The 20,584-nt window shown below is 39.9% G+C and overlaps 1 protein-coding gene across 3 annotated transcripts in view; it reads right to left on the bottom strand.

Moving 5' to 3' along the window:
• GRM1 (glutamate metabotropic receptor 1) overlaps nucleotides 1–20,242 on the bottom strand; it is a 428,462-nt gene extending 408,220 nt beyond the window's left edge. For 2 of the 3 annotated variants that reach the window (XM_005211024.5, XM_059889816.1), the window contains exons 1-2: nucleotides 20,084–20,242; nucleotides 17,616–18,630 (exon numbers count right to left, since the gene is read on the bottom strand). In XM_005211024.5, coding sequence (XP_005211081.1) covers nucleotides 17,616–18,315 — 700 coding nt within the window. In that variant the 5' untranslated portion in view covers nucleotides 18,316–18,630; nucleotides 20,084–20,242. Of the gene's footprint in view, nucleotides 1–17,615; nucleotides 18,631–20,083 lie in introns of those variants that run through there. The other variant, NM_001206004.1, reaches the window with a different exon arrangement.
• Between the last annotated feature and the right edge of the window lie 342 nt (nucleotides 20,243–20,584).

Here is a 20,584-nt window from a genome sequence, read left to right as displayed (position 1 = left end):
CATTGGTTCATCCAGAGTCACGGGAAGTGGAAGTGAGCGAAACCCTGGTCCTCGCACTCAGTACACTACTACATGTGGGTACTACAGGGAATATTGGTACTGAACACTATTATTCATAAAAGGGAAGAAAATGAGAAAAATATAACAACTTTAAGTTTTAACTGACAGTAAATGTAGTGGTTTTTCCTTAATAATTAGAAAAGTGAAAAGTGGTGAAGATGGATATTAATTAAGAATTTACCCAAGAAACATACAATTAATTGGATATGTTCTTTGCTTTATTCCACTATTATAAGAAAGAACCAAACAAAAAGAAAACTTATTTATGAAGAACTGGGTAACAACCAAATGCTTTCAAGGTTGCTGGTCCTCAGAAACAGAATAATTAGTCTACTGTCTTATTCCATTTACATTGATGGGGGGTGATGAAAACTGAAGTGAAACTGCAAGCTCTTAAATCATCAAACCTCTTTCAGGCAGAAAAGGGGGCTGAAACAACCTTCCCCACTTAATTCAATTAAACAAATATTTATAGAATGTCTTCTGTGTGTGAGGCACTGTTTTAATTGCTGGAGACTCGTCAGTGAAATCAACAAAACAAAGAACCCACACTCTAAAAATGTACCTTTCATCAAGGGATATAATCTATTGGGGCAGGGTATTCTAATAAGAGATTGCTTACATTTAACCAGAAATTTGATTAACTTCAATGCCACATTCAGCAATTCTTCAGGCTAGTTAATGCATATTTAAAAAGCATTGATTGTAAGAAGTGAATGAATATCTTTAGCATAATTTTCTATATATGCACCACATTTTAAAAGTCATTTTCTTGCCCATTTCAGGAAGATAGAGTATTGCCTTGAGACATGTATAAATGATTCTGAAGGAAAATAATTCATAAACCATCACAGTGCATTGCCATATGATACATATTATCAGAAGGGGCTTCCAGAGGCTCTACCTCCATTGTGGTAAATGGACCAGCAGTATCAACATTACCTGAGAGCCTAGTAGAAATGCAGACTCTCAGGTACTGAATCAGAATCTGCAATTTATCAAGTTTCCAGATGATTCGTATACAAGCTAATGTTTGAGAAGCACGGCTCTAATGCATTCCTCTGCATCTAGAATAGCCTAAAAATAATCTACTAAAAAGGAGAATATAAGCACTTCAAAAATTAATCATCCATTCCATTTTTTTTCAATTTTTAAGAAGTTGCTTCTGTCCAAGTAAAATTTTACTTTTAAAATGACAGATCAAGGATATTGCATACTAAGCACTTCTTTGGCTTGTACATAGAAGAAAAAATGAAATTTGCATTTTCATGGTTTCAAACCTAGCATATATAATCAAAAACAAAAGGCAAGTCATGCCTCCCATATATTAATGCATAGGCCCTCCCTCTATACTGTGATTAAATGATGGTCTTTCCTAACAGGCCTAAGAGACATAGGGTCTTTTTGATGTCTCATCCTACATCAAGCTTAGTTCCCCAGGAACTATGGTCTGGCAGGCACATGAGAACACCAGGAAAAGCTAGGAAAGGGGTAAAAAGCAAGCTAACTATCCATATGTCACTGAACAGTCACTTTATAAACATATTTACCTTTTCCTAAGAATAACAGGGGGAAAGGCTGTTGTAAATTCACAGAGGCACAGCATCCCTACTCAGTGTTCATCATGGAAAAGAGAATGTTTCACCCACACATACACCCTACCAAAACCAGGCATAATACCCCAGCACAGTCACATAGCATACCCCAGAATGCACTGAAAAAAAGGAAAAGACAGCAGTGGGCAGAGGACCCATGAGCCCAGGCATTTTTCACTAATCTGAAGGAGTATCTTTCTCCTCTGGTACATGATCAATGCTCAAAAATTCTTCTGTCACACTGAACACACAAGAAACTTTTCTTCCATCTTTAGTATACTCAACTGTGAGTGTAACATAACCACCCAACCTTCTACAGTTAAGAAAACCTCTCAGCCTCTATTACTGTTTCCTAACATATGGTTACTTCAATAGGGATTTATATCTACATTAGAGTTCCTTTCATGTACATGTGTGTGCATGCTCAGTCGCTTCAGTCATGTCCAACTCTTTGTGACCCTAGAGACTACAGCCTGCCAGGCTCCTCTGTCCATGGGATTCTCCAGGCAAGAATACTAGAGTGGGTTGCCATGCCCTCCTCCAAGGGATCTTCCTGACCCAGGGATCAAAAACGCGTCTCCTGCATCCTCTCTTTACCGCTGAGCCACCAGGGAAGATTTTCATGTACATGTGTATGTATTAATACCCTCGTTCCTCTTAAAAATAGACTTGAGGGGTTTTGAAATTATAAAAATTATAAAGTAGTGCTGCTGAAGTAAGGTGGAAGATGCTAATATCTACACATACAAACTAAACATTTTCTGTGCTTGAACATCAAATTTAGGTTTGAGCTTCCTGGTAGGCAATAAGAAATAGGGAAAATGCAATACCCTCATTACGATTTAAGATGAAACATGTCAATTCTTGAAGCGAAAGAAGTTATTTCATCATATTAATTTCTAAAATGAATTGTTAACAGTGAGTTTTATATAAGGGGCATTGAACAACATAATAATATCTTCAACAGCAAAAAATGTGAAAATTACAAAACATTATTTACATTTCCAATTCTTGTTCTGACCATTAAGAAACAAAAAAGGATAGTATTAAAATGCAATTTAGAAAATGCTATTCTTTAGGAAGAGTAAATAGAGTTAAGTATTTGGTATTCTGGAAATCTAATATATACAAAGTGGTTGATAATCATCTCTTAGATGATATTTTTAATTTACAGTTCCTTCATCTGGCCTGTGACAGGAGTTGGGTAAAGTGTAATTCTAGGCTATGATCTCTGGTAAGCACCTAGTATCCTATGTAATTAACTAGAGAAATATTCTGGTGTTTGGATATTGGGCCAGCAGGTGGCCAAGATAATGAACTGCTATGAAAACTGAGACTCCTTCCTTGTATCTGAGGTCTATACACTACTGGAAAGAATATCAGAACAGCCTGAATTGACTCTACTAGAAGTTCATAGTTCCCAGTAACAGGTGGGTTCTCTAAAAATTTACTCTACTTGTGTTTGACATATTCCCTATCCCTTTCTATCTGCCTCCCTGAATAATTGAGAAAACAAAGGTTACCCCTTCTTTGCTCTCCTTTCCCAAACATAACAGTACCACCACCAAGAGGAAAGTCTTCTCCCATTCAAGTGTGGCCCAACCACAATTTCGTCTTGCTTCCTCAGCAACTTTGCTTCATCAATTATCTTCAAATTTTCCCTTTCTACCGCTCTTTCTCATCATCCCTTAAAATTGCTTAAAACTTTCTCAACCTAGAAACTGTTTCACTTGGAAGTGCATTTCTGTCTAAGTACCATGCTGTCTCTCACTTTCCCTCCTCAGTCTCTGGGAATAATGCTGTACACCTGCCATCTCCATTTCCTCCTGGCCTCTGCTCTTCCACTGGGTTTAGAAACTAAGAGATTCTTGACAGGCAGATACAAGGAAGAAATGGAGGCTACTCGTATGGAGAATCATTTGTATAACCCTTCCTTCCTTGTCAGCTCGGTGATATTTGTCACTGTTCTCTTGAAACTTTCTCCTACCTTGCCTTCTGGGATGTCTGACTCTTTCCTGGTTCTTCCTCTTTCTCCTTCTAGTTTTCTGACTGTCCCTTCTCCATCCCCTTTCTGGATCCTCTTCTTAATTTTAACCTTTCTTAAAGTTCTGCCCTTAGCTCTCTTCTCTTTTCACTCTATATCCTCTCTGTTGGCAATTTCATCTACTTCTGTGGTATTAACCACAGCAATTTGATGACAAATCTCAAATCTACTTCCCTTTTCAGATATTCGGCCTATGAGGTCTCTCAACTTTATTGTCCCATAGTTGCCTCATTGGAGAAGGAAATGGCAACCCACTCCAGTGTTCTTGCCTGGAGAATCCCAGGGACGGGGGAGCCTGGTGGGCTGCCATCTATGGGGTCGCACAGAGTCAGACACAACTGAAGTGACTTAGCAACAGCAGTTACCTCCTACTGAACCAGTCCAAAACTCTTGTTTTCCTAATCTGTAAATGGAAACCTGAGAGTCATTCTAGACATCCTCCTTAACCCTCATAGCCAATCAGTCACTAAATCCTAATCTCCCTAAAGCTAAAAAGCTAGTCACACTTCTGCCTGTTATGTCTCTAATTCATGTCTACTCCTATGGTTGTACTGAATGGTAATCATTATATGGTGAACTTCCTGACAGAGGGATTATCTATAGTTTATCTATCTCTGGGCATCAGTGACTATAGCAGAGGGCCTTGTCCAGAGAAGATGCTCACTAACATTTACTTAATTAAGAGAGAGATTTGAAAATGTCTTTTTTTTTAACCTACAGAATCATATCTATTGACCAAAAAGTAAAATAGTATTATATACATATTTATCCCATAAAAAGTGATATTATTTATCATAATTTGTTTTCACTGTCTTGATATCCTCAAATCACTTGTTAAATGCTACTGTAAACAGTTTCTTCTCTTGAACATACTGTTGGCAATTTGTCTACTGATCTTTTTGTTCTTCCCTTCATAATGTACAAATTATATAATGTGTTAGAGCACCACAGAGAACAGAGGAAACTGCTTCATTGTATACAGCAACAATTATAGAATGACTATAGAATAATCAAATAGCCAAAGGACTTTCACTTAGAGCCACATGCTATGGATGCAATTGTTATGAAGGAAAGAATGAAAAACTGAATGTGCTGCTCAAAGTTAGCAAATTACCAAGATATACCCCCTTCTCTCTTTATTTGCACATGCTTACCCCAATACATTCCTGTATTTACTTCATGCAGGATCTCCTGGACTAAGGACATCTTATTTAAGGTTTGAATGGCCTTATGAGAACAAGATCTGATATATACAGCATATCTGAGCTACACACAGCCCTGACTCGTTTCATCTGCACAGTAAACCTAAGGGATTGTTTGTGAACATTTTTACCCTGATGGCTCTCTAAATGTGGCTGATTCCAAGAAATCTTTGTGTCAGTTCTACCCCTGACCCCTGAAATCCACCTGTACTCATCCTTTTTTAAATCTTCTCATCCTTCTTCACTCTTCAGCATCCCTGGTTACTTGCTATAGAGATGGCACTGCAGAGCCGTCTGAGCAAATGTGATCTCCCACTCTTGACCACAGCCCTCAGAGGGATGGAATATTTCCTTCTTTCTTAAAAAAAAAAAAAAAAAGTCCTCCTTCCTGGGCTTTATTTTCTGCATTGAAAGGGCTGAGAGGAAAATGACACATTTATAATCCCCTCAGCCAGAGTTTCTTGTGGAGTAGACACTTTAAGCTGGAAGTTCATTTTCTCTGAAAAAGGAGCTCTTTTACAAGCTGGTAACAAGCACAAATATAGAAATAGAGTGTTCAGATCTAGAGAAGAAATCAGATCAAATAAAACAGTTTGATGCAGATTTTCCAGGGAAATGTGGAGAGCAGGTGAGCTGGAAACAAGAGGAGTTAAGGAGGCTTGTATTGTTCAAAAGCTTTTTGGTGTTTAAGAGTTTAGAGCTAGAAGAGTCCTTGGTGAGCTCAAGGTGCCAGGCTGGACAGAGTAAGTGGGCCGCTGAAGTGAAGGTGAAGGACACAGAGTTGAGATCAATGATCTATGAGGATAAGTATCAATGGGTCACCCATGCGAATGCTGGGATCACCCAGGAGTATTGAAAGGAAGACTCTCAGCAGTGAGAATGAGTTTCCAGTGACAGAAGAGTCTCTTGGAAGCTGCTAATTGACTGCAGCCAAGTTGGGAAGAACATAGCTGGATTGGCTGATATAAACCTCAACAAAAGAGAGGAATGCATGAGGGTGGCTCATGTGATTTAAAAATTACAAATCAATCAATATTTGGCTTACAAAAGTATCTCACATGAAGCTGAATTAATCCTAGCTTTGTTACTAATGAATCCTATGGTCTTAGGAAGGTCATTTGGGGCTTTTGTTTTCTCATTTGCAGCATGAGAAAGGTTCCTAAAACCTATAGCACAAACTGAATATTTATCTTAACCATAAACTGGATTTTTATCTTTTGCTACTAAGTTTTAGGATCAAAAATCTTCACCTTATTAACTGATTTCACGTACTTGTTCAATTTTCTTCAGCTAAGAAGGGCTAACTGATGGCAGTTTAAGAAAAATAGATGAAGCCTCATTATACACACCATCTCCTTGTTCTCTGAAACACTGCTGTGAGGCAAATGACATGGTAGTGATTATCATTCCCATTTTATACATAAAATTGAGATGAATGTATACTATTTTCATAGTCTTTTATCCATTTATTTTCTAAGTGTTTAAATGTACTTTCTGGAACCCATAAGCCTTTAACCACCTATATATTTCTGTTTCTTCCACAGACTATGGGACCCTTAGGGACAATAGTAACAATAATGAAATAATCATAAAAATAACTATTATTATTTTAATTTATATGTTCCAAGCACCAAGACCAATGTCTGACATGTAATAGACAAATGAATTTATCAATGAATAAAAGGTCATATGTTCATTAGAAAGCAAATAGAGTTGCTTAGCAAACAAAACAATGCTCCCCCAAATTGTCTTGCATTTCAACTGCCAATTAAGACTTTTATCTGAATCATTTAGATAACTGCCTTGAATCTTCAATTCGTTGGCCATGAAGTAATTAAAGTAGATGATCCTAAATTGATAAATGAAGATATCTGATCACCAAGGATATCTGCTTGCACCAGTATCCTTCATAAAAACATTACTGCCATATTTGAACCCCAACGTCTTAAATTTAAGAAAGTAAATCTTCCCATGAGACTTAAGAAAATTAAAATTATAATTTTTCATGAAAATTGTCTTTTAAAATGTTGTAGACATTTATAGAAGGCAATTAAGCATGAAAAATAAGTAGAACTTGCACACATAAAATACATAAATATTTCCACATCAGTTTAAAATCTAATGATAGCTCTTTAATGGATAAGACAGCTACATCATTTTGACAAGACTTTATGTCTCAGCCTGACTCTAATTTTCAACTACAGCTTCTCTGAAAACTGACAACACTCTCCTACTGAGATGTTGCTTCCAATCTAATATCAAAACGGCACGCACTATGAGTTGGTTTTTTCAATGGTTGTAGGTGCTTACTAAACTATTGTCTCCTTGGTTATGCCCCTAGCCCACTGTGGTCTTACATGGCATGATGAAAATATGGTTTCTGACAAATCTCTTTATAATGACGCCACTCTAGCCACTGCCCAGAAAGTTATTAAAAGTCCATAAAAATTGCCATTGTATATTAGCTCCATAGATCACTAGGAGAAAAAATTTTAGTGCTTGAAGAGGACTGGCAACTGCCAAGCCACATAATAGAAACACAAAATAGAAGTCTCTATCACCATCTACCCTATGCCTGCCAGCTACTTATAAAATTTGTTCCAAAGCAAACAGACTCACAGGGTGATAGATGGTTTGGCAGAAAAATCAAGAAGAGTTCAAGCTTTCTCAAAATAATAAAAATGCCTCCTTTTTTCATCTTTGGATTTCACCTTAGTCCTTTGTACATAGTGCCTGTTAACTAAACACTGATAAAATAACTTAGAAAATGGCTTAATAAGTCTAGTCAATATAGAGAAAATGACAAAGACAGGAACTCAAAATATGGCAACCTAGGGCCATTTTCGGGAGCAACCCCACGTCCAAGGTAAGAGAAACCCAAGTAAGATGGTAAGTGTTGCGAGAGGGCATCAGAGGGCAGACACACTGAAACCATACTCACAGAAAAATAGTCAATCTAATCACACGGACCACAGCCTGGTCTAACTCAATGAAACTAAGCCATGCCCTGTGGGGCCACCCAAGACGGGCAGGTCATGGTGGAGAGGTCTGACAGAATGTGGTCCACTGGAGAAGGGAATGGAAAACTACTTCAGTATTCTTGCCTTGAGAACCCCATGAACAGTATGAAAAGGCAAAATGGTAGGATACTGAAAGAGGAACTCCCCAGGTCGGTAGGTGCCAATATGCTACTGGAGAGAGGTGGAGAAATAACTCCAGAAAGAATGAAGGGATGGAGCCAAAGCAAAAACAATACCCAGCTGTGGATGTGACTGGTGATAGAAGCAAGGTCCGATGCTATAAAGAGCAATATTGCATAGGAACCTGGAATGTTAGGTCCATGAATCAAGGCAAATTGAAAGTAGTCAAACAGGAGAAGGCAAGAGTGAACGTCAACATTCTACGAATCAGCGAACTAAAATGGACTGGAAAGGGTGAATTTAACTTAGATGACCATTATATCTACTATTGCGGGCAGGAATCCCTCAGAAGAAATGGAGTAGCCATCATGGTCAACAAAAGAGTCCAAAATGCAGTACTTAAATGCAATCTCAAAAACGACAGAATGATCTCTGTTCGTTTCCAAGGCAAACCATTCAATATCACAGTAATGCAAGCGTATGCCCTAACAAGTAATGCTGAAGAAGCTGAAGTTGAATGGTTCTATGAGGACCTACAAGATCTTTCAGAACTAACACCACCCCCCCCCCAAAAAAAAAAAGATGTCCTTTTCATTATAGGGGACTGGAATGCAAAAGTAGGAAGTCAAGAAACACCTGGAGTAACAGGCAAATTTGGCCTTGGAGTACGGAATGAAGCAAGGCAAAGGCTGATAGAGTTTTACCAAGAGAAAGCACTGGTCATAGCAAACACCCTCTTCCAACAACACAAGACAAGACTCTACACATGGACATCACCAGATGGTCAACACTGAAATCAGATTGATTATATTCTTTGCAGCCAAAGATGGAGAAGCTTTACACAGTCAGTAAAAACAAGACCGGGAGCTGACTGTGGTTCAGATAACGAACTCCTTATTGCCAAATTAAGACTGAAACTGAAAAAAGTAGGGAAAACCACTAGATCATTCAGGTATGACCTAAATCAAATCCCTTATGATTATAAAGTGGAAGTGAGAAATAGATTTAAGGGACTAGATCTGATAGATAGAGTACCTGATGAACTATAGACTAAGGTTGTGACATTGTACAGGAGACAGAGATCAAGACCATCCCCATGGCAAACAAAATGCAAAAAAGCAAAATGGCTGTCTGAGGAGGCCTTACAAATAGCTGTGAAAAGAAGAGAAGTGAAAAGCAAAGGAGAAAAGGAAAGATATAAGCATCTGAATGCAGAGTTCCAAAGAATAACAAGGAGAGATCAGAAAGCCTTCCTCAGCAATCAGTGCCAAGAAATAGAGGAAAACAACAGAATGAGAAAGACTAGAGATCTCTTCAAGAAAATTAGAGATACCAAGGGAACACTTCATGCAAAGATGGGCTCAATAAAGGACAGAAATGGTAGGGACCTAACAGAAGCAGAAGATATTAAGAAGAGGTGGCTATAATACACAGATCAGATCAGATCAGATCAGTCGCTCAGTCGTGTCCGACTCTTTGTGACCCCATGAATCATAGCACACCAGGCCTCCCTGTCCATCACAACTCCCAGAGTTCACAGAGACTCATGTCCATTGAGTCAGTGATGCCATCCAGCCATCTCATCCTCTGTCGTCCCCTTCTGCTCCTGCCCCCAATCCCTCCCAGCATCAGAGTCTTTTCCAATGAGTCAACTCTTCACATGAGGTGGCCAAAGTACTGGAGTTTCAGCTTTAGCATCATTCCTTCCAAAGAAATCCCAGGGCTGATCTCCTTCAGAATGGACTGGTTGGATCTCCTTGCAGTCCAAGGGACTCTCAAGAGTCTTCTCCAACACCACAGTTCAAAAGCATCAATTCTTCAGCACTCAGCCTTCTTCACAGTCCAACTCTCACATCCATACTGTACAAAAAAGATCTTCATGACCAAGATAATCACAATGGTGTGATCACTCACCTAGAGCCAGACATCCTGGAATGTGAAGTGAAGTGGGCCTTAGAAAGCATCACTATGGAGGTGATGGAATTCCAGTTGAGCTATTATAAATCCTGAAAGATGATGCTGTAAAAGTGCTGCACTCAATATGCCAGCAAATTTGGAAAACTCAACAGTGGCTACAGGACTGGAAAAGGTCAGTTTTCATTCCAATCCCAAAGGAAGGCAATGCCAAAGAATGTTCAAACTACTGCACAATTGCACTCATCTCACACGCTAGTAACGTAATGCTCAAAATTCTCCAAGCTAGGCTTCAGCAATACGTGAACCGTGACCTTCCAGATGTTCAAGCTGGTTTTAGAAAGGGAGAAGAACCACAGATCAAATTGCAAACACCATCTGGATCATTGAAAAAGCAAGAGAGTTCCAGAAAAACATCTATTTCTGCTTTATTGACTATGCCAAAGCCTTTGACTGTGTGGATCACAATAAACCATGGGAAATTCTGAAAGAGATGGGAATACTAGACCACCTGACCTGCCTCTTGAGAAACCTATATGCAGGTCAGGAAGCAACAGTTAGAACTGGACATGGAACAACAGACTGCTTCCAAATAGGAAAAGGAGTACATCAAGGCTGTATATTGCCACCCTGCTTATTTAACTTCTATGCAGAGTACATCATGAGAAACGCTGGGCTGGAAGAAGCACAAGCTGGAATCAAGATTGCCGGGAGAAATATCAATAACCTCAGATATGCAGATGACACCACCCTTATGGCAGAAAGTGAAGAGGAACTAAAAAGCCTCTTGATGAAAGTGAAAGAGGAGAGTGAAAAAGTTGGCTTAAAGCTCAGCATTCAGAAAACGAAGATCATGGCATCTGGTCCCATCACTTCATGGGAAATGGATGGGGAAACAGTGGAAACAGTGTCAGACTTTATTTTTCTGGGCTCCAAAATCACTGCAGATGGTGATTGCAGCCATGAAATTAAAAGACATTTACTCCTTGGAAGGAAAGTTATGACCAAACTGGATAGCATATTGAAAAGCAGAGACATTACTTTGCCAACAAAGGTCCATCTAGTCAGAGCTATGGTTTTTCCTGTGGTCATGTATGGATGTGAGAGTTGGACTGTGAAGAAAGCTGAGCACTGAAGAATTGATGCTTTTGAACTGTGGTGTTGGAGAAGACTCTTGAGAGTCCCTTGGCCTGCAAGCAGATCCAACCAGTCCATCCTAAAGGAGATCAGTCCTGAGTGTTCCTTGGAAGGAATGATACTAAAGCTGAAACTCCAGTACTTTGGCCACCTCATGGGAAGTGTTGACTCATTGGAAAAGACTCTGATGCTGGGAGGGACTGGGGGCAGGAGCAGAAGGGGACGACAGAGGATGAGATGGCTGGATGGCATCACTGACTCGATGGACGTGAGTTTGAGTGAACTCCGGGAGTTGGTGATGGACAGGGAGGCCTGGCGTGCTGCGATTCATAGGGTCGCAAAGAGTCAGACAGGACTGAGAGACTGAACTGAACTGAGGGCCATTTTCTATAAGAATGTGGCTTTTATGTTTTTCAAAAGGCTTTAATATTATCACACTACCCCAACACATGTAACAGTTGGGATTCAGAATGATTACTTAGATACTCAAGAAAAGTTGCTATTAAGCCCAGCATGCTCTTTAAAAGATGTCAGGGAGCTTTTAATACAATTTTCAAAGACCGTCTTGTAACAGGTTTAAAACGTAAAAAGTTGTAGTTTAAAGAAATCAGCTCTCAAGTACTCAGGTTAGTCAGTCAGGTAACCAAGGCTCTGGGTACACAAGGTTTACTTGGACATGAACACTTTATTAAAATCACAAATAGGGTAACTTATGAATGTCCCTGACTTTTCTTTTGTACAGATACCCACTTCACTAGTAATGTATGTGCTCTTAGCCAAAGTTCACATCAAGCTGAACTCTTAAAATCTAAATCCATGTCTTTAAACATAAAGAAACATGGTTTTGAAACCTACTTATTAGAGGCCTATTGTTGTTGGTGTTTAGTCGCTCAGTTGCTTCCAACGCTTTTGCAACTCTACAGACTATAGTCTGTCAGGCTCCTCTGTCCATGGAATTTCCCAGAAAGAATACTACAGTGGGTTGCCATTTCCTTCTTCAGGGGATCTTTCCAACTCAGGGGTTGAAGCCGTGGCTCCTGAATTGACAGGTGGATTCTTTACCACTGAGCCATCTGGAAAGCCTGTTAGTTACACCAAAATTCTCCTGGTCCTTCAGAATTGCAAAACTGAAGGTATCTCTGACTCTTTGTCTCTAATGCTTTGGTACATCAAATCCTCCTATAAAGTATTCCTTTGAAGTATTTTTATTCTTCCCAATTATTTTTAACAGCCTAGTATCTAGAATTCTACAAACGTAACCTTTCATGGCTGGTTTTCTTCCACGTCCAATGCATCATCCCTACAGATTTCAGAAAGAATTCATTTTTTTTAAACTACCTTTGAATCATACCAAATTATTTTGGTATGCTTTGATATTTCTTTCTTTAAATGAAAACTCTTTGTCTCAGGCTTCAAGATTCTCCATTATTTGTCCTTCATATTGATAAAGACTCATGGAATCACAGAATAAAAGGACCCACATTTGAGTTGCTACCTTTATTATTAATTAGTTCCTGACCCACAATCTCCACTCCAGCCAAGCAGATCTGCTTATTTTATCCCCAATGGGGACATTCTTCCTACTGCTTTTACCTTTTACAAATGCCATATTAAAAAACTAATCAAAATTTTCTTTTCTCCAGCTTTTTTTTTAGCTAGTTCCACTTACCAGTATTTTCTCTCAGTGTTCCCTAAACACATATAAATTCATATTTCTAAATGTCTATAGTAATACTTTGCTTATACTCATTTTACATGTGCTCAAACCATAATCCCTTTCTAGAGTGTAAAGAACTCAGTAACTGAAACCAAGTATTCAAATTTCTTATAAACAGTTTTTGGTATAGTAAATTTTTTATTCAAATTGTAAATGTGCTGTGATGATTTTCCTACTTTTAAGCCATTTATTTATCTTATAAAGTGGTATGGCATGTAATGAAAAAACTTACTGTCAAGGGAATTCATAACAGACGGAGTGACCACCAAGAGCAGTAGTTTGCTGGTGAAGGGCTACAGGGATTTACATTTAACTCTCTCTTACTCAGTTTCAACATATATAGTCAAATCATGAGGACACAAAGCTGGCGTGCTAAGATGAATTAAATTTTTAAAAAATTCCAGAACTTATTGGTAAGGAAGATTTAAGCTAAAAATTTTACATTTAAAGGAAACAAAAATAAAGTCTTACTCTTAGAATAATAATAATATTATTAAAAATTGTTCAAACATAAAAGAAAGGAGATGTGGCCTAGAAGCAGCACATATTTTTTAAATGACTTTTGGATTATAACTTATCTAAGAACTATTTGAGTTATCTCTGTTAGTAATGGAACTAAAATTTAAATGTATAGGTAAAGGAACTGGTGAGCTATGGCATAAAAGAGAGAGAGTTCATTAACACCAAATATGTCATGGAAGAGAAATTTGAATTGTTTGGATAATTCCCAGTAGTTGACAGAAATTTCAGGGAATAAAGTCACTAAATAGAAAAACTGACTAATGGGTGAAACTCTGCCTATGAATTTAAGTCAAATATTCTTCAACTCTCATTAGAAATCCCAATCACAACTAGGAAACTTAGGGCATATGGGAACCACTTTTTGGCAAAGATGTAATAATGGTGTTTCAAGACTCTTTAGTTGGTCAGCCTAAATAACTTTTTAAGACATTGTATTCCTTATTTTGTGATAAAATAGAACATTTATTAAGGTGACTTAATAGTGAAATAGGTTGGAATCAAGATAAGAAAGGTATAAAGAAAGTTGCTGGTGTATAGATAGGAAATACGATACTTAGTAAAAATAAAATTCTTGTAGGTCGTTGCATTAGCTAAAGTAACAGTTAACTGATGTTCTTATGATTTATGAGGATTTTTTTTCTCTGATGCCATTAGAATTTTAGAGTGTTTTATATCAAATAGAGGAAAGCTTCTAAAAAGATCAGATTTTGAAAAGAAGCCAAAAAAGGCACATCTTATATTAAGTGTAAGCAAATGTCCAAAAATTGCACCACAGTAAAAACATAACTGTAAGCGAAAGGGCACAGCAGCATCACTAAATCGCTTACCATGCCAGTACTCCCCTGACACTATGAGACAGAATAGTAGGAGAAATGAAATGTATTCAATTCAAAAAAATAACTTTCTGAAGCTAATATTCTTTATTAGAATACTGTTTATTGGACTCAAAGAATATTGTTCATTGGACTCATACAAGCTTTGAATTTAATCCACTAGGATTATTTTTAAGTATTGTTTTCTAAAATTTTCTGAAGTGATAAATTTGGTTTTGGGTGGGGAATCTGCATTTTATCAGAAGGGCAAGATACAATGTCCTTGGCCGAGATATTCTTCACAGAAGTAGGCTATTTTTGTACTCTATGATTAGCATATTTAAAGACACACATTCCAGGTGAGCAGCTTGCTCCAAAGTACACTCCATTTTTCTTTGTGGACAAGGCTCTATTGCTTCAGTGCCCTCCTTTGATCCTATTTCAATATGCCTCTCAGGAACTAATCCTGAAAAGATTTCTGGAGAGCCCTTTGCAGGTAACTTCATGTGAACTGATCCTCCTTTTACATCAGCTAAACTGACAGTTGTCATGAATAGAGGATAAGTGTGGCACAAATGACATGGAGGAAGACTGAAAGTATGTAAAAGAATGTAATGGCTGAATTCTACCTAAATAAAACAAAAACAAAAGCAGAAAACATCTCCAAGCTTAACTTTTATATAAAGTAAAATAAAGGAGGGATATAAAACTTTTGAAAGAATAGGATGCTTCATCTATGGTTTTAAAATCAATCAATAGTAACCATACAAATGAAAGTACACTAACTAGTCATCTAATACTTTTGATGTTAACTATACTAGGCTAACTTCTAATAAAACAAACTGTGATGATAAATTGACTAGAGAATGGCTCATTTAGAAAGGAGAGGTGAAGGTCACTGGAGGTGCCAGAATTTCTAAACTCCAAATTGCTAATATCCAGACAAACTAGCTTTCCTCCTGAAATGTGCCCAGATGGCAAAGACAGCACAGATATGTGGTCTTAGCTGCTTTTTGACAGGGAACTGTCACCAGGAGGTGACCCCATCAGTCTGAAGACAGGAAAATTACTAAATGATGCAAGAAAGTGCCTGCAGGCCAGTACACTATGGGTCCCTGAGAAGCAGGAGGGCAGAGCCTCAGAAAAAAATACATTTTCAGTTGAAGCTTATACAAAGGACGCTGTTATATTTCTTTACAGAAGAAAATAAAAGCAATTTAGCTTCCACAGATACTATATCTAATAAATTCTCTTTGAGAAGAAATAAAATATCATATATTAAAGCCCAGGTGAATACCATTATTTCTTGGTAATAAAATGGACACCAAAGTTAGCTCTGATGCTGTTCTTTGAACACAGTCCAGTCTGGAATCAATTATTCTAATGCTATGGGGACATTAGCCCTACCACACAACACAAATCAGAGGGCAGAGAGGAAACAAAGTGATCCAAACTAACACAAGGGTGGAATTTTAATATCAGCCTTTCCTCAACAAAATTGGCAAACACAAGTCCAATTAATTTTCCAAAAAGATAACTCTAGTAGTCAGAAAACAACCCACTATAAACAATTACTTTAGCAAAATGATGCAACTGGAAAACATATTGAAGAGTGGAAGGGGGGGGGGTCTTTTCTCCACTCCTGTCTACCCCCCCAAATAAAACAACATAATAAAATACAGAAAATAAAACTACCTTGTAAAAATGATAAAGTATTACATCTTCTTGAAGAAGGAGTTTACACTTCTAACATCTATAATCAATTATCTAGCTCATTTGAGGAAGAGCTGTTAAATAATTAAATAAATCACATTCAATCTACATTTTGCCATTCCCTGTTAGATCTCTCTAATGCTGATAATTAACACATTTTGAACTCGTGCTTTAAAGATGTTCCATCTAAGCACTGGAGGAAACAATATTAAACAACAAAATGCAGTAAACTAACACTAAGCAAAAAATGTAATGAGTTCACATCTGAATTTAAATCTGTGTCTTAAAAGTAATATAAGATTTTGCTGAAAAAGAAATACACAAGTTCATGAAGAAAAATCCAGATTCAGAAACAGGAGTCAGTTATGAGAAGTCATAATATTGCAACAGGAACACTTTTTCCCCAAAATTAAAGTCTTAAATTATAATGTATAGTTCTACATAATTTTTGTTTTTCCTAAAAACTCTGTTCCCTTTAAAGTATCAGTTTTCATTGATATAACCATATCACCACTCCAGTAAGAATGCTTCTAAATTTCTATATCAGACTTCACACCAGTGACTGAATATTATGTACCTTGTTAAAAGAACATGAAGTCATACCTATGGCCTTTATATCAATAATCTGATATTAAGAAATACGAATGCAGCAATAACCTCAAGATTCTCTTCCATATGCCAGCATATACACGTGAGTTGTCCTGGACATTGATTTGTAACCTGGGTCTCAATTTCTCTATAAACCTGGGGGAGTTAAAAGTAAATGACTCAACAGTCTCATTTTATCCAACAACCAGTATAGGGTAAGATGAGAAGAGTAAAGAAAAGTTATATATAAGAAATTATTTAAGAATTCATGTCTGTAAGATTGTATACATCAAAGCTTTTAGTCTCAGGTAAAATCTATTTCACTTTTAAAAGCTATTTTAAACCTGATATCTAGTATCATTTTGTTAGTAATTTATAATTTGTCTCAATTCTAACAAGCAAAGTCATTGTGTTAGGAAAAAAAAAAATAGAAACCAAAATTCAAATCCAAGAGGTCATTAGTGCTATTGCTCATAAAACAAGATAATCCTTGGGGGGAGTGAAGACATATGGACCATTTTAAGTAGGAAAAAATTTCCTATTAAGTAGGAAAAAATAATATACTCTTTAAATTATTCATTTTTCCTTTGTACCTATAAGGCACCCTAGAATTTAAAATAGGTATCCAGTATATTGAGGAAGATGACTTCATTAATCTAACATTCACAGGTAAGTTTTAAATGTGTGAGAAGGAGGGGCACACCAGGACCAAGAAGCACCTTAGCTGCTTAAGACAAGATAAAGCTTTCAAGTCCAATTTAAGGCAACAGCAGTTTTTTTTTTCTGTTTTTCTAATCTCTTACATTGGATTAATCTATTAAGCATGGAAAACCACAGCCAGTCATTTAAGGGTAGTATAAAGGGGCAAATAAACTCTGAATACAAGGAAAAGCAAATACGTAAATCCAGAAACTGCAATTTGGCACTATTCATGGAGAGTTTGGTGTCTTTTTGCTTCCTACTACCCCCAGAAACACCAAGGGACAGTTTTCCTGCACTATTATTATAGGAGAATGAGAACTAGGCGATGCTTGGCTGGACATGTATTGAAAAGGGTAGAGTCTGTCCTACGGCGCTAGAAATAAACAGGAATAACACTATGAACCCAAGCTCACATCTGTGCAATTCCCTGGTTTTCCTGGTACTTTTCTTCCCCAAATGCAATGCCTACCTTCCGTGTGGACTGCGGAGACATAGGTCCAATTGTACCGCTTGACTATGTCAAGCATCGCCCTTGCCTGCAAAGTGTCAGAAGGGACCACCCTCAGGAAGTATTTGTATAGAGTTTTGTCACTCAGATCGATGCTGGTGGCAGAGTACGCGATCTGGGGGATGTCAAAGAGCTGCAGCAGGTTCTGTACTTGAATGGCGACGGAGCTGGAGCCGGGGCCGATCACGCCCGCAATGGGCTTCTTAGTCCTGCCTGGGGGGAGGGTCTGACCGTCCGGCAGGCAGCGGTTGAGCCCGTCCCTGTCATCTCGAATGGAAATCAGAGAGTCCCTGATGAACTCAATGCTCTGCTCCAGAGCCACGGAGGAGTGCCAGCAGGAATCCCGGATCTCACTGCCCAGAGTGATGTTGGGCAGGAGGACCGGGTCCGCGTTGATCTTATCCAAAGTGTGGAACATGGCCTCCACCCTTTGGATGCCGTACTGCTCCCTAATCTCCCCACACTTCCTCTCGGGCACCTTCTCGGCCGGAGGCTGGTGGTGGACTGAGAAGAGGGCCCCGATGATGACATCTCCGTCCATTCTGGCCACGGAGCGCTGAGATGAGGCTCCCGCCAGCAGCACTTTCCTGCCGGGACCTCTGGGGAGTAGGGTCATCTCCAAAAAGATAGTTGGGAAGAAAACCAAGAGGAACCGGACCATTGTGCTGAAGACGCCGTCCAGCCCGCCAACCGCGTGCCCACGCTGGTCCAACCAGCCGGTTCTGCGCGCTCACAGGGTGGACCCGACGCCTGCCTCTCGCCGCTCGGTCCAGCCTGCCAATACCAATCGTCCGAAGACTTCGGCGTCTGGACCCCCTCCTCCTTCCCCTCCGCCTCCTCCTCCTGGTCCTCCACGACCACCTGTACGCCTTGGCGGCGTCTCTAGAGGAATCCGAGTCCCCTTTCTTCACTGGTGCATCAAGGTAAACTGACCAAGGGTGCAATGGAAGTCGTGGTGGCTGTAGTGAGCTGGACGCTGCAGACAAAAGAGGAAGAAAATCAAAGCTCCCTTATCACAGGACCTGTGTCAAAGCTCTATGGTCAGTGCTGGTTTATTAATTGCCCGGCCCATTCCATGATAGGGGCTGGAAGGACATCATAATATCGGCTTGAGATATTATGGGGACAGCTTGAGAGACAGCTCTGGTCAAGGAGGAAGGTGGTCGTTCTGCCCCCAGTGTTCTCCTCCGTCCCGCGTCCTGGGAGGCGCAGAGCCCCGCCGACCCGCCCTCTCCTGCACCTTCAGGTCTCTTCCAGGTCCCCAAATACCCCAGGCTTAAAGACTCCAGGGGGAGGAGGGAAGCGGGAGAAGGAGGAGCTAGGGCTTCCGACCTTAGAGAACTTTCCAGGTTTGAAAAGATCAACTTTTTTCCCCAGAAGAAATTTGGAAACTCTTTCATTATGAAGGTGGAAGCGCTACTTCCAAATAAACTCGAACCAGGAGTGCACCTTCTACTTTAACTTTGAGGGGCTGAAGAGACCCTAACATACTACCCAAATAGTAAATATAAATTTGCCAGCTTGAGGAAATCCATATTAGTTACTAAGGCAACGCCTGGTAAAGTCTCCACATGTCGGATTTTGGTACATCGCCCCCATCCCCCAGAAGTCATCTTACTGTAGACTTTGGGGGAGGAGGAGAAGGGTACCGGTCGGGTAACTAGTTTCCTGCGACCTATGAGGGAGGGAGGGAGGGAATGGAGGGGTCCCTGCACTTCCCTACATCAGGACCTTTGGCTTTGCATAGTTGCTAGAAAGGGAACAGAGGGGAGCTTCCGGGTTGTTCCCGCGGCGGCAGCTGAGCCCTGCAGCCTTCAGAACCCTGGACAGTGCTTGGTCAAGCTGCCGAGACAATCTCCCGCAGAGCCGGTTGCTGACCAGCGAGTTGCAATTCTTTAACCCCCACCCCCACCTCTGCCAACCCTCGACTTCTCTCTTTCGACCCCGCTCCCTGCGTTCTTCACACACACACACACACACACACACACACACACACACACACACACACATCCCTCCTCGCTTCCCCTACACCCCTCCATCCTCATTCTCTTCGCCTCGCAGCTAGTGCTCCTGAAGGTATATTCAAACCCTACCGCTTCGGGGACAGAGGCGCCAAATCTCAGCCGCCTGCGGGGCTGAAGTTGGCTCTCTTTATCTCTCGTCCCTCTCCGGCTCCCTTTTTCAAGGTGAGAGTCGGACGAGAAAGGAGCTAAGGGAACAGGCAGGGAGAAAGCATACACACAGAAGGTGAGGCAGGCAAAAGAAGAAAGACAGCCCAGGCATCCATGGGTTCCGAGGCTTCCCGGGGAGGCAGGACTAGAAGAAATAAATAATCGAGGATGCCTCTGGGACGAGAAGAAAAATCCCATAGATTGGGACTTTTTTCTGCCATAGTGGGTGGGTTTGCCCGCCGCGAGGTGTCTGCTCACCTGGGTCTGCTTGAAGAATCCGGACTTGAGACGTACCTGAGTCCGGGTAGACAGCGCTGTGGTCCCCGGGCCAGAGCACCGCGGCCACGCGCGGTTCGCAGACGCCTCAGCTCTAATCCAGACGGTGCAAGGATGCGATCTGGGCTGTACACTAGTGCCCTCTTTCTTCAGCACAATTTTACCGCAAGGAAAACAGAGGGAGGGGGGAGGGGAAAAAAAAAAAAAAACAGGTCACCCAAGGCTTGTCTCTTATTTCACGCATAAAAACCAGTCATTTAATGGAGGAGTGGGGGATAAAATCCAGGAATAAGTGGAGAATATTAATTCCTTTACTACCAGAGGGTTCTTAAAGAAGCTGCCAGGTATATGAACAGTCAGATTTGGCAAAAGGAGTGGGGAACCGCTTAGACTACTTTACAGTGGCTCTTCCTTTTACGCATTTCAGGGACCCAAACACAGTTTATCTCCTTGGAAGTAAAACCCCTACTGAGGAAAATAGAG

The sequence above is a fragment of the Bos taurus genome, chromosome 9 (assembly GCF_002263795.3).
Source record: "Bos taurus isolate L1 Dominette 01449 registration number 42190680 breed Hereford chromosome 9, ARS-UCD2.0, whole genome shotgun sequence".
In the NCBI taxonomy this organism is placed as follows: domain Eukaryota; kingdom Metazoa; phylum Chordata; class Mammalia; order Artiodactyla; family Bovidae; genus Bos; species Bos taurus.
This window is presented reverse-complemented; position numbering and strand designations above follow the sequence as displayed.